General features: G+C 40.1%; 1 protein-coding gene across 1 annotated transcript in view; it reads left to right on the top strand.

Annotated features, from left to right (window-relative positions):
• The window catches only part of LOC150057783 (flavin-containing monooxygenase 1), a 31948-nt gene that overhangs the window by 6264 nt on the left and 12133 nt on the right, over positions 1-13551 (top strand). The window contains exons 2-4 of the mRNA XM_090340462.1: positions 2406-2543; positions 8618-8806; positions 10378-10540. Of these exons, the coding sequence (XP_090196588.1) occupies positions 2412-2543; positions 8618-8806; positions 10378-10540 (484 nt within the window). The 5' untranslated portion in view covers positions 2406-2411. The remainder of the gene's footprint in view (positions 1-2405; positions 2544-8617; positions 8807-10377; positions 10541-13551) is intronic.

The following is a 13551-nucleotide window of genomic DNA, read 5'->3' as shown; positions in this document are numbered from 1 at the left end:
GCTCTTGGAAATGGTTCCTCACCCTCCCAAAAGTAACCAGCTTATATCTCTGTTATCCTGTCATGATTCTAAGTGGCTGGCTCTGATCACACTTGCTGACTTCCTACTCATTTTATTCATAAAAGTGGATATTCTTTTATTAGATGTCTGGTGTCTATCAAAGTGTTTTAGGACTGGTTACTTCCCATGGCAGGCAGAGCTAGTAGTAGATTCTTTTCAGAGAAGTCATGCTTTAGATCTTGCTGGGTACTACATGGTCAAGAGTTCTACATAATTTCCCCCTCATTGGGAGAAACTCAGTTATGAGAAACAGAGAAGCCACTTCTTAAGAGGCCAAATTATGAATCTTTATTTTAGAGGAGTGCTGGTAGATTCTTGACTCGAAGACCAGCAACCCCGAAGGCAGCTAGCACAAAGCTTATATAAGCCAAAACCACACAAGGTATACAGAATCAAATTCAGGGGATATGAAGGGCCAAGATCTAGGGCATAGACCCAGTCTTCTTACTTCATTCCCCACTGGATTTTATGCACATGAAATCGAATCATAGATTTGGGGAGCCTGGGCTGCATTTGGGGGGCCTTAGAAGAAAACAAAGTATCAGGGCAACATAGAAGTCTGCCCCTCAAATAGTTTTTGTAAGTGAGGAAGCTGGAGATTGAAGGGGTTTAGCAGTTTTCCTGTCAGTGATCTAAAACAAGTGAGTCTCCCCCCAGTACCCACCCTGCAACTCCCTGTATAAATACAATGTCTACTCTTCTGCCCAATGAGGGCAAATTACGTACAACTCTTGAATTTGGGGTACCCATGAAGATCTGAAAGCATGACTTCTCCAAGAAGAATCTACTACTTGCTCTTCCTGCAATGGGAAACAACCAGCATTGCAACACTTTTACAGACACAGAAAAAAAAAGACATTTTCACTGAAGAAATAGTTACTAAACATCTATTATATCATGGCTCAAGTGCTGCCTTAGACCAAGGAACACAGAAGAGAACAAAGAAGGCGAAGTCACTCTGGATGGAACTTCTCTCAGGTTCCCAATACTACAAATGCAAATTGTTGAACTCCAGCTTTGAGGAGAATTCACTTATGAAAAAAAGAAAATAGCAAATAGCCTGGTGCTTTAGCTCTAATGAGCTGGACTCATGTCTCCAATTAACTACCAAAAAACTGGAAGTGGAGCTGTGGCTTGTGTGACAAAGCACCACTTGAAGAAGAAAGCGGAAGACCAGTTCCCAGCCACACACACACACACACACACACACACACACACACACACACACACACAGAGCAAATTTTCAGGAAATCTGTGTCTTTGGGATTTTTTCTTGTGCTTCTGAAAATCTAAAAACTTGAGCAGATAAAATGATCTCAAAAACACAGTGGGAAGCAACATCTAACACCATTTGATTTTTGTTCAATATGTGTACTATTAACCAGAAATACTATAGGAATAATTTTGTATTAAAAACAAAAAGCAGAAGAAACAGTTATGGAAGTACTTTCAGCTTACATTTATTGAGTATTTACTATGTTCCAGGAACTATCCTGTGTGAACTCACCTGAGTATTTTCTCCCCTTATATGCTGCACAGCGACATTAAATAAATTGCCTAAGATCACATGGTAGTAACTGACAGAGGTGATTGCTTAAATCAACATACTGTACTGTCTCACAGCAGTCCTGGCTGTTAACCCAAGGATTGGAAGCAGATGTTTCCCATCTGTGCCATGGTCCGCCCCTCCCCCCCCAACAAAGGAGGAATTCCTATCAGGCTGAAGCAGGAGGCACAGTCTTCCATGTCTGCCTTTTCTCTGCAACTGCCCAGCCCCTCCCCACTTTCCTCCCCCTGGTGATTTGCTGGGCCACAGCCATATGCCAGAGACAGATGGGCGTGCACACCGCTGTGGGTAGGAGCATCAGGAGAGTCACAAGTGTCTTGGCTCCTAGTCCCAACTCCACCCCACCAGCGGCTGTTTAATGTCCCCTCACCCATCTGAACCTGGCTGTTTGACAAGATCATCTTCTCTTTCTCTGCTGCTTCCTCAGCCTGGAGGGTTGGAAGGGGAGGCTGGATGCAACCCAGGCCAGAATGTAAGACTCTTCCCCACACCCAAGGGTCCAATTTCAGCCACACTGCCAGAAACTACAAGCAGTACTGAGGACCACAGCTTTCAGGATTACCACAGGGCGCCAGCTCTGAGGGAGGGGCAGGAACAGGAGCACACACAGTGCTTAAACCAGTGACATTTCCCTCCTTACATTCACACATAGAGACACGGGAGGACTCACATGGAGGAATTTCTTTTTTTTACCCCCTCCCCCTGGTTTGTTAGAGCAGCCAATTGTGGGGTAAGGCTTCCATGGATATAAAGCTCTGATTCATTTTCCCCCACACAGGAGAAGATGGGCAAGCGCGTGGCCATCGTGGGAGCCGGGGTCAGTGGCCTGGCCTCTATCAAGTGCTGCCTGGAGGAAGGACTGGAGCCCACCTGCTTCGAGAGGAGCGATGACCTGGGCGGCCTGTGGAGATTCACCGTAAGTGAGGTTCCCACTGCTTTTCGTTTGTCTCCTGGGGAAGAGTTTAACTGGAATAAGAAAGGGACCTGTTCATTCTGTGTTCCCACAAAGGCTGGAGGTGTCTGCTGGAGGTCGGTGTCCGGAGGGACTTCTGAAATTATTAGAAGTAGAAAGGAAGCATCAGCTGAGCTCTAGGGGGAAGTATCCCGAGCTTGATGAATGCTATCCAGGGTCAAGAAATGTTTCAGAGGAGCTCATAAACTGTGGGAGAGACTGGAATGATTCAGGCAGGCAAAAAAGGGGAAGCAAGAGTAGAAGAAGTAGAGGATCCAAAGCGGAACCCAAAACTGCAGTGTTTTAGAGTAACCATAGGAGTTATTGCCTCTGTCTGCAGGACTGAGCTGCTTTCACTCACTTTCCTGGTTTCCCTGTCCCATTCCATCTGTGTCCGGACCACACCCAGCTCAGTATAAGTTCCATAATCAAAACCCCAACTGCCTTGGCAATGCTAGGAAAGATCAGAAGTTTAAAAAAAAAATGAGTTTAGAGTCCTTTCTTTGTCCCTAAGGAAAAAACAAATGGTGATATTCACAATCTGAGATCTGAGCAGTAACAGTCTGTACTGGAGTATAAAGCTCAACCTTGATTGGCCTGGATTCCAGACCCATTACAACAGTCCTGCTTCAGGCCAATGAAACCATGAAAAGAAAGCACTCTTCAAGCTCAAGGGCTCCAATCTCTCTAAAGCTCATGTTTTATTGTTTTCTACTCCTTCAAATCATATTTCCCATAAACTTTAGATGTACTGGGGGGAAAGCTGTCAGAGTAGTGAGAGAGAGCAAGGTGTAAACTAGATTTCCTGAGAAGTAAAGAGAAAGACTGGGCATTCCTCCATTATAGAAGGAATTTGGAGCTTGAATAAAGTAATGATTTTCTAACTCACTAAGCAAAGCTTTCAGAAAAGTTAGATTGTTTAGTCACAGTCCTCCAGCATAGTCCAGCTTGACACATATAAAGAATGTGAAACTATCTCTAACCACGAAATGTGAGCATTAGTGCATGGAGACCTTCCAAAGAAGACTAGGTAAAGTACACACTCATTCCCGTGATTCAAATCATGTGTGTTCTGACAGGATGGCAGAACCTGTCACCTGCACCAAAACACTTTTCTTCTGTACTCAGTAAAGACACTAATCACGCAATTAACCTAGCCAATGATGAGTCTCAGATTCCCTCTTAACACACTAAGATCTAAGCACATCTAACCAATAAGAACTGGCCTAACAGAAGATATGGCTCCATTAAATTGCTCAAGTTATTTGGCTAAGATAATTGTAGTTAAAACAAAGTTAGCCCAAAGATCAAAAGCTATATGTAGTCTCTTGAGATACAAGACCCCTCCACCAAAAAGAAAAAAAATAAAATGTTCCTTATTTAGGTAGCAGATGCCTAATGGTGACGCTAAAATTCATTAAGAATCAAGAGCTACAGGTTCAGATCCAGCTGTGTACAACTGGCTGTATATCTTGGACAGATCAAACATCTATACAGAGAGCTCTGCAGGGGATACAAAAATGAGAAGGCTTTGCCCTGCACCAGGAAGTTGTCAGGCAGAAGGAAGAAGGCTAAAATCTTGCAAGTAAGAAACAGTGCTATAAGCATTGGAATGTGGACAGGATTACAGTCACTGGCAAGAAGCCAGGGGAGGCTTTGTAGGAAAGGTAATGGAGATGAGCTTTGAAGGTTTTCAATGAGCAGACGAGATGGAGCTGTAGGGACCAGAAAGGGAAAAAGTACCAAGCATGTCCATAAGCTAAGATCTTGCTAGTGCATAGGATGTATGTAAGAGAAGTAATGAAAGGGAAGAAAGCAGATGAATCTCTCTCCCTATTCCATTTCAGAAACAATGTGTAAGGAGCATATTAGAGAGCTTCTGTTGTTGTTTACATTTAAATGTGTGCATGTGGGAAGGTCCAAAGATGTTTGTAGGTAAAGGGAAAAACCTTTGATTATAGGAAATGATTGAATACACAAGACTTAACTGAGAAAGTATTCTTGCAGAAAATGGAAGGAATAAAATTAGTTGGTATAAATGGAGAAATTAGTCCTAGAAAGGAGGAAATAAGACACACATACAGACACTAGGGAAAGGGAAAACAAACACAGGAAATAAAATAGAGATGCCAGAGTACACACACACACACACACACACACACACACACACACACACACACATACACACACACACCTGGAGACCTTGATTCTTTGTAGAAATCATGGCAGCATAGAAGGAAAAGAGGGTTTAGGAGATGTAAGTAAAATTGGAGCAATGGAAAAACATAGACAGAAGAAAATTTTATGCAGAATATGAGATGCCATCAAAACCTTGCCTTAAGAAGACTGTTAAAGAGGGGCCAGGGTAAAGATAATAGGTCAGTTAATAAGTCATTTCACCTCTAGTGTCTTCTGTATAAAATGAAAATAAGGAGCCAGTTTGAGAAACAGTTGAGTGCTGAGCTACCAAGGACCTAAGGAGTAGGAACATTCACCCCCATCTTATGAAGCAGCCTTCCCTTGACACAGAAGCCTCTTCAGACACCTCTGTAATACCTTGAAATTCTCCAAAGCCTAACTGAAAATCCAAAGCTAGATAACCTTGAAGGTGACTTCAAGCTCCAACATATTATGAGTCTGGTATGTCTTTCTAGAGATGTCCCTTTCTTCTCCTTCCCAAACCACACACATATACACACATACACACACACACACACACATACACACACACACACACACACACACACACACACACACACACACACACACAGCCCATCCACAGCCTGCAGAACTGAAAAGCTAAAGAACTTCCTTTAATAACTCTATGCATGTCAAAAGTTACATATACAATGTGAGGCTTCCTACTGAGGTTATAAGCATCAAAAACCCATGATGCAAACAAAAGAGACAAAAGACAGAAACAAAATAAAACACATGGAAAGACAATTCCCATTTCCTAATAGGAAGAGCTATATAGCTCAAAGCTATATAAAGACATTACCTAAACTCCTGCCCCCTGCCTACAGCATACCACTAGAAAACCAAAAACATCAGGGATTGGGGCTCTACTTCTGAAGGTTTGGCAATCTTGGTAGGTCTCATTTCACTCACTTATTCAATAACTATTTATTAAAATTCTATTGTCCATGTGGGGTAAGCCTGATAAGCTACTCAGGAGGCTTACATTCCTGGGGCTTCTCTGTTTTCTCTGATGCTTCCACAGCTCTCCTGTGAAACAAATCCAAGAGCTGGATAGTGTCTTCTACTGAGTGCCTGACTCACCAGGGAGAAGTGTTGTCTCTCTTCTCCTCCTCCCTTCCCTTCCCTGCCTTTTCCATTCTTTCCCCTCTCTTTGTTCTATTGTGCTAGAGAATCAAACCTAGGCCTTTGTATATACCAAGCAAGCATTCTTCCTCTGAAAGGAAAAGAAAGAAATAATGCTCCATGAAGAATAGAAGTTGGGAATATTGTGCATATCAGGAGAAGTTCTCAGCCACATGCTGGTGGCTTATACCTGTACTCCTAGCTACTTATGAGGCTGAGATCTAAAGATCACAGTTCACAATCAACCTGGGCAAGAAAGTCTGTGAGACTATTACCACCAATTAACTGCCAGAAAGAAAATGGAAATGGGGCTGTGGCTCAATGTGGTAGAGCACTAGTCTTGAGCAAACAAGCCTAGAGACAGTGCCCAGGCCCTGAGTTCAAGCCAAAAAGGCAAAAAGGAAAAGAAAAGGTTCGCTAGATAGAGAACTTCTATGATAGCCCCTTTGCATCTTTTTTAAAAGAAGAAAAGAAAGACCTTTACCCTAGTAGTAACTCATTGCCAACAGTCTGCCCCCAGAGCTTAAGAAAGAATTTCTTTGCAAATTACACAAAAACAACATGTATAGTAGTTACCCTTGATTGAAAGCTCAGTGAGCACTGTTGTAGATACCTTGTAATTCCCATTGCAGTTTATCCTGGGAAGTACTGTCATTGTATTCCTACACAAAGATGAAGAAACTGAGACACAGAGAGGTTGGGAAAATTCCCAAGATTATCCAATAAAAATATAGAGCTGACCTGAGCCAGGCCATCTGACTCTGGGACTGTGCTGGTAAGATCTACATCCAAAGCATTGAAGCTGCACATAGAATCCTGAAGTTTCTCAGTGAATGATGGTGCTATTCTCACGGGACCATAAACCCAAAGTGGAGGCCAGAAACCCCACCATTCATGTTACTTTGCTTTTCACTTTCCCTGAAGCCTGTTTCTCCACGATATAGCTTTCACTTATTGTTTTTCCCTTATGAGAATAAAACTCTTCTCCAAAATGGCCCCAGCAATTCTCAGGGGAGCATGTGTTCCCACACTTGGAAGTGCTGCGGCAATTGACAGAGCCACACAAGGACAGTGCCAGGGGGGTGGACAGCTAACACGGGTAAAGGGCAAGCTCTGGAGGGCCTGGAGATTGCTAGAGCAGATTTTTGACTGAAGAAGACACTGGAGGAAGGGCCCAGGGCCCACAAATACCATTCACAAGGGACATATACTGAGACTTGCAGTATATGTGGTAAATGCTACAGACCTTGTACTTTTCCAGTACAAACAGTCAGTGGGAAGGAAGGGAGAAGAGAGCAGAGTTCAATCTCAGATTCCACAACCAAGGGCCAAGTCTCCTTAAGCTCTACTAACATCTGTGATGCATTACTTTGTAACAGCCTTCAGCATTTCCTGAAAGCTTTTCTTCTTCCTGCTTTTAGGATTATATCTTCAAGTTTTGAGAAACAGCAAGGTTTTCACCTCCATTTTTGTTACTTATTTGCTTTAACATGTCATCAAATACAGAATTCCCAGGATTATCTAGCTCCAGTAAGTCAGATGCTTAAATAGTTTTAAATGTCATAATTTTTAAACTATTTTTATAGAAATGTTTACAAATTGTAAAACATAAATCTCTTAAGTCTTCCGTAAACAGGGTGTAGGTATATGTGGGATTGTTGGGGGGGGGTTAATTTAGCCTTACTAAAAAAACAAAACTGACTTTATTTGAAATAGGTATTTCATCTTCTTGAAGGCCAAAGAAACATGGATGAAATTTCTCCCTACACTAACTGATCCCAATGTGTTTTCAATTGACAGGGCTTTTTTTAACCTATAATATAGCTTCTTCTCTGTTTATTTACTCTCCCTTATTAATATTATAGCTCATTGTAGCTATCATCTTATTCCTATAACCCAGAAGAAAAGTGAGCATTAGGTGCCAATAGCAAGTAAGTGGACTGAATTTTGGACACTTAACTATCCTCTTATTTGCTGCATTCTCTAATTTATCTTTTTTTTTTGCCAGTCCTGGGCTTGAGCTCAGGGCCTGAGCACTGTCCTTGGACTTTCTCAAGGCTAAAGCTTTACCACTTGAGCCTCAGCACCACTTCCAGCTTTTTTCTATGTATGTAGTGCCATGGAATTGAACCCGGGTCTTGGTGCATGCTAGGCAAGCACGCTACCACTAGGCCAAACTCCCTGCCTCTAATTTATCTTTTATAGAGCCATATTTACCTTTTCAGTATCATCGCCATGTTGAAAGCATGCGATAGAGTGTCTTAACTTTTTGGTTCAAAAATCCAAATTCCTTAACTTTGTCTAAAACCTTCATAATCTTAACTTTGCATCTCCTTAATCATTCCAAGAATTCTATATAAACAAAATATCTAGAAATGATCCATCACCAAAAACCTACTTCTAGTGTCCCGTCTATTTCTATATTTTCCTGTACTTCCTGGTGATGCTGCATGAATATGAACAGGTGAAGTTATACAGGTTATTTGTTACCATTTAATAAGTGAAATAATAATTTGGGTCATATAGTTTTCACTGAGGTCTAATGTTCATCATTTCCCTAATGAAGACTATCAAATCCATTAGAAAAATAGGTGGTAGAACATTTCATCTAGGTCATCTCTAGTATCAATGCTTATGTTAATCTCCTGTATGTGTGTCTGTGTGTCTGTGTGTGTTCATGCATGCATGTTCATGAGTGTGCACTGTTTGCACAGGAAGATGTTGAAGAAGGTAGAGCCAGTCTCTACAACTCTGTGGTCTCCAATAGCAGCAAGGAAATGTCCTGCTACTCAGATTTTCCATTCCCAGAAGACTACCCAAACTTTGTGCCAAATGCCCTCTTCCTGGAATATCTCAGAATGTATGCAAACCGATTTGATCTTCTGAAATGTATTCAATTCAAGGTAAGACATAAAACATCAATGTATCAAACAGAAGTATTCCCTCATATTCTATTACCTCTCATTAGACTAGGTCTGTGTGCTTAAAATGAGGTGTAGAAGTGGTAAGATTAAATAATTACTTTGTTGTTTTTAATGGCAATACTGAACTTTGAATCCAGGGCTATGCGCTTGCTAAGCAAATGCTCTAACACTTGTGACAGTCCAACAGTTTCTTCCTTGCTGGCTATTTTCAAGACAAGGTCTCATTTTATGCTGGGTTCAGTCTGGACTGAGATCTTCCTATTTGTGTTTTCTTTTTGTTGCTGGGTTGACAGGCAGAGGAAAGTTGAGTACTGGGTTCCATAAGCAGATAAGTAGATTGAATTTTGGACTTTCAACTACTCTCTTCTTTTTTCCTGCCCTCTCTAATTTATATTTCATAGAGCCATAATTAACCTCTGCACAACCATCTCTGTGTATAAGCATTCAATACAGTGCCACGACTTTTCTATTTAAAAATCCAAATCCCTTAACTTTGTACAAAGTTTTCATAATCTTAACTTTGCTTCTTGTGAATCATTCCAAGAATCCCATAAAACCAAAGTATCTACAAAAGGTACAAAGGAAAAACTGGTAACAAGTAGTCTTGAATTATGATTTCCCTCATCTCTACTCCCAAGTAATCAGGATTATAGTGTTGAGGCATTGTTCCTGGCCAATAACACTTTTTCTAAACAAGCACTAGAGCCATGCCTGAAGGTCATAATAGTACCTTTTCTAAAACACAGGGTTCTTAATGCAAATGTAGAAACCTAATAGGCATTTTAAATATAATCAACTAAAGAGCAAATGCATTAGGAAACATATAAGAAGTCCTTGTTCTTCAAAATTTTTGAAAAGTGAATAATTTTTGCTTTTAAGCTTGAATTGTGTTATATTTATTAAACACATATATCTTTTACAGGAGCTGTAGAGTACTAACCTAGCTCCCCAGCATCATGAAAAATAAATATACTTTCTAAATCAGTACATATGTGATGTAAATATATGTAGTCAGTGAGCAAACAGACTATTTGAACTTTGGACTACCCCCAGAAACACCAGCCTGTAAAGTTAAAATAATTCTTCCAATCTGGGAAACTATAGCAACATATTCTATTAGACCTTTCCTAAGCTAAGATAGTTGAGGCCAAATTTATATTTTCATTTATAAATAATCGTATCTCTACTACACTCACGAGGGTGTTCTGTTAAAAATAAAGTTGCATAACAGAAAACAAAATAATCATAAAAGGACATCAGGAACCTGGGTTATTATCTTGGTTTAATCTTGCAGGAAGAATTTGAGCAAACTACTTAAATGCAATGTGAGCAAATCACAAATCCAAGATTAAAATACTTTCATGCAAAAAATTACAGTGAGTCTGATAGCCCAATTAGAGGTCTAAGACTATACTTACTGCTTGTGTTTATTCTGTGCTCTAGATCTTTTGAAGTGTCAATAATTGGCAAGTCAACCAGCAAGCTCTTAAAGGAAATTGGAGACTCCTAATTATGTCTGTGATTCTCTCCCGTTTTTTTTTTTTTTTCAGACTAAAGTTTGCAGCGTTACAAAACGCCCAGATTTTGCCACTTCTGGGCAATGGGAAGTAGTCACGCTGCATCAAGGGAAGCAAAACTCAGCCACCTTTGATGCAGTCATGGTCTGCACTGGTTTCCTCACTAACCCTTCCTTGCCACTGGATTCCTTTCCAGGTAGAACATTTTCTGAAATGACTTTATACTATCTTAAGTGAACAGCCAGACACATGAATTTTATTAGGGTTAATTTCTATGGCTCCTTCATTATTTTAAAGTAACAGATGTTTTTTTCTTTTTAATATTTTTATTGTAATTAATAAAAGGGTTCCATGATATTTGTCAGATAGAAGGTGCATTAATTCACATACATTGATACCCTTTCACATGTCTTGGTCCCCATTACCCTCCCCCCCACCCCCCTCTTGGTTTTCCCCCCTTCCGTGTCCACTTTCAAGTAACCAAATACAAATGTATCCAATATATCAGATAACAAAGTGAGATATTGTGACAATATGAGATAACCAAGGAACAGCAAAAGAGATGAGAGATAACATAGCACATTAAGGACAGCAATCATTCATTATATGGCTAATTTACTAGCTATGTCCTTTGCCATACAAAAGCTCTGCAGTTTAATGCAGTCCCACTTATCCAGCCTTTCTCTGATTTGTTGTGATTCTTGGTCTTTATTAAGAAAGTTTTGACCTGTGCCAAGGAGGCCTAGTGTATCTCCTACTCCTTCTTGTAAAGTTTTCAGTGTGTCAGCTTTTACCTCCAGGTCTTTGATCCATTTGGAGTTAATTCTAGTGCAGGGTGACAAAGAAGGGTCCAACTTTAGTTTTCTGGAGGTGCTTAACCAGTTCTGCCAGCACCACTTGTTGAAGAGGCTATCTTTCTTCCATTCTATTTTTTTGGCTCCCTTGTCAAAGATTAGGTGGCCATAGGTCTATGGTTTAATATCTGGGTCCTCAGTTCTATTCCATTGGTCTTCAGGCCTGTTCTTGTGTCAGAACCAAGCTGTTTTGATAATTATTGCTCTGTAATAGAGTCTAAAGTTTGGTATTGAAATTCCTCCTGTGCTGTTCTTTCTGCTAAGAAGTGTTTTTGCTATACGGGGTCTTTTATTATTCCATATGAAATTTTGGATTGCCTCTTCTATTTCTTTAAAGAATGACATTGGGATATTGATAGGTATTGCGTTGGATTTGTAGATAGCCCTTGGCAAGATTGTCATTTTCACGATGTTGATTCTTCCAATCCAGGAGCACTGGAGGTTTTCCATTTCCTTAGTTCTGCTTTAATTTCCTTTTTCATGGTTTTAAAGTTTTCATCAAAAAGTCCTTTACATTCTTAGTTAAGCTAATTCCTAGGTACTTTATTTTCTTTGAGGCTATTGCGAAAGGAGTTGCTTTCCTGATTGTTGCCTCGTTCCTCTCACTGTTGGCGTAGAGGAAGGCAGTTGATTTTTGAGGGTTAATTTTATAGCCTGCTACACTTCCAAAGTTTTGAATCAGCTCAAGGAGCTTAGGAGTAGAGTCTATAGGATTCTTTAAATACAGAATGGTATCATCTGCAAAGAGGGATAGTTTTACTTCCTCTTTCCCTACTTGGATCCCCTTTATGCTTGCTTCTTGCCTTATTGCACTGGCTAGGAATTCTAATACTATGTTAAAGAGGAGTGGAGAGAGTGGGCATCCTTCTCTCATTCCGGATTTTAGATGGAATGGCTTTAGCTTTTCGCCATTAAGTATAATACTAGCTGTGGGTTTGTCAGACACAGCCTTTATTAGATTGAGGAATGTTCCTTGGATTCCTATTTTCTCCAGAGCTTTTAACATAAAGGGTTGTTGGATCTTGTCAAATGCCTTTTCCGCATCTATTGAGACAATCATGTGATTTTTGTCCTTGCTCCTGTTGATGTGCTGAATTATATTAACTGATTTGCATATGTTGAACCAGCTTTGCCTCCCTTTGATGAATCCTGTTTGATCATAGTGTATAATTTTTTTGATAAGTTGTTGTTAGACAGTTGGCCAGTATTTTGTTGAGAAGTTTTGCATCGATGTTCATCAAAGAAATAGGTCTATAGTTCTCTTTCTTTGATGAATCTCTGTCTGGTTTGGGGATGAGGGTTATACTGGCTTCATAGAATGAGTTTGGTAAGGAACCTTCATTTTCAATTTCGTTGAAGAGCTTGAGGAGTATTGGTGTGAGCTCTGCTTTGAAGACCTTATAGAATTCAGCTGTGAATCCATCTGGCCCTGGGCTTTTCTTAGGTGGAAGGTCTCTTATTGCCATTTCTATTTCAGTGCTTGAAATAGGCCTGTTTAGTTGGGTTAGTTCTTCTTGGTTCAGTGTGGGTATGTTAATATTGGCTAGGAATTCATCCATTTCTTCTAGATTCTCAAATTTGTTGGCGTAAACGTTTGAGAAGTATTCCCTCATGATACTCTGGATCTTGGTAATTTCCATCGTGATACTACCATTTTCGTCTGCAATTTTGTTTATTTCGGTATGCCCTCTTCTTTTTTTGGTAAGGTTTGCTAAGGGTTTGTCAATTTTGTTCATTCTTTCAAAGAACCACCTCCGTTTTGTTGATTCTTTCTATAGTTTTTTTGGATTCCAAATCATTTAATTCTGCTTTGATTTTAATAATTTGCTTCCTTCTACTGGGACTAGGGTTGGTTTGTTGCTCTTTTTCCAGGAGCTTAAGGTGACACATTAACATGTTGGTTTTCGATTTTTCCAACTTGTTGTTGTAGGCACTAAAAGTTATAAATTTTCCTCTGAGTATTGCCTTTGCCGTGTCCCAAAGGAGCTGGTATTTTCGGTGTTCCTTATTGTTAAATTTCATAAACTGTTGGATTTCTGTTCTGATCTCTTCGATGACCCATTGGTGATTCAACAATGCGTTGTTTAATCTCCATGAGTTACAGGGTTTTCGTTGGTGGAGATGTGTGTTCAGTTCCAAATTGATGCCTTTGTGGTCTGAGAGTATGCAGGGAATAATTTCAGTGTTTCTGAATCTGTCCAGGTTTGTTTTATGGCCTAAGATGTGTTCTATTTTGGAAAATATTCCATGTGCTGCTTAAAAAAAAATCTAGTACTTTTCTAGTCAGTTTTTTCACTTTCAAACAAGCTCTGTGAACAAAGGAAACTCAGGAAGCTCAGACAATTTATTTGAG

The sequence above is a fragment of the Megascapheus bottae genome, chromosome 10 (assembly GCF_031878675.1).
Source record: "Megascapheus bottae isolate mThoBot1 chromosome 10, mThoBot2.hap1, whole genome shotgun sequence".
In the NCBI taxonomy this organism is placed as follows: Eukaryota; Metazoa; Chordata; class Mammalia; order Rodentia; family Geomyidae; genus Megascapheus; species Megascapheus bottae.
The sequence above is the reverse complement of the archived record's forward strand: the minus strand, read 5'-3'. Positions and strand labels throughout refer to the sequence as shown.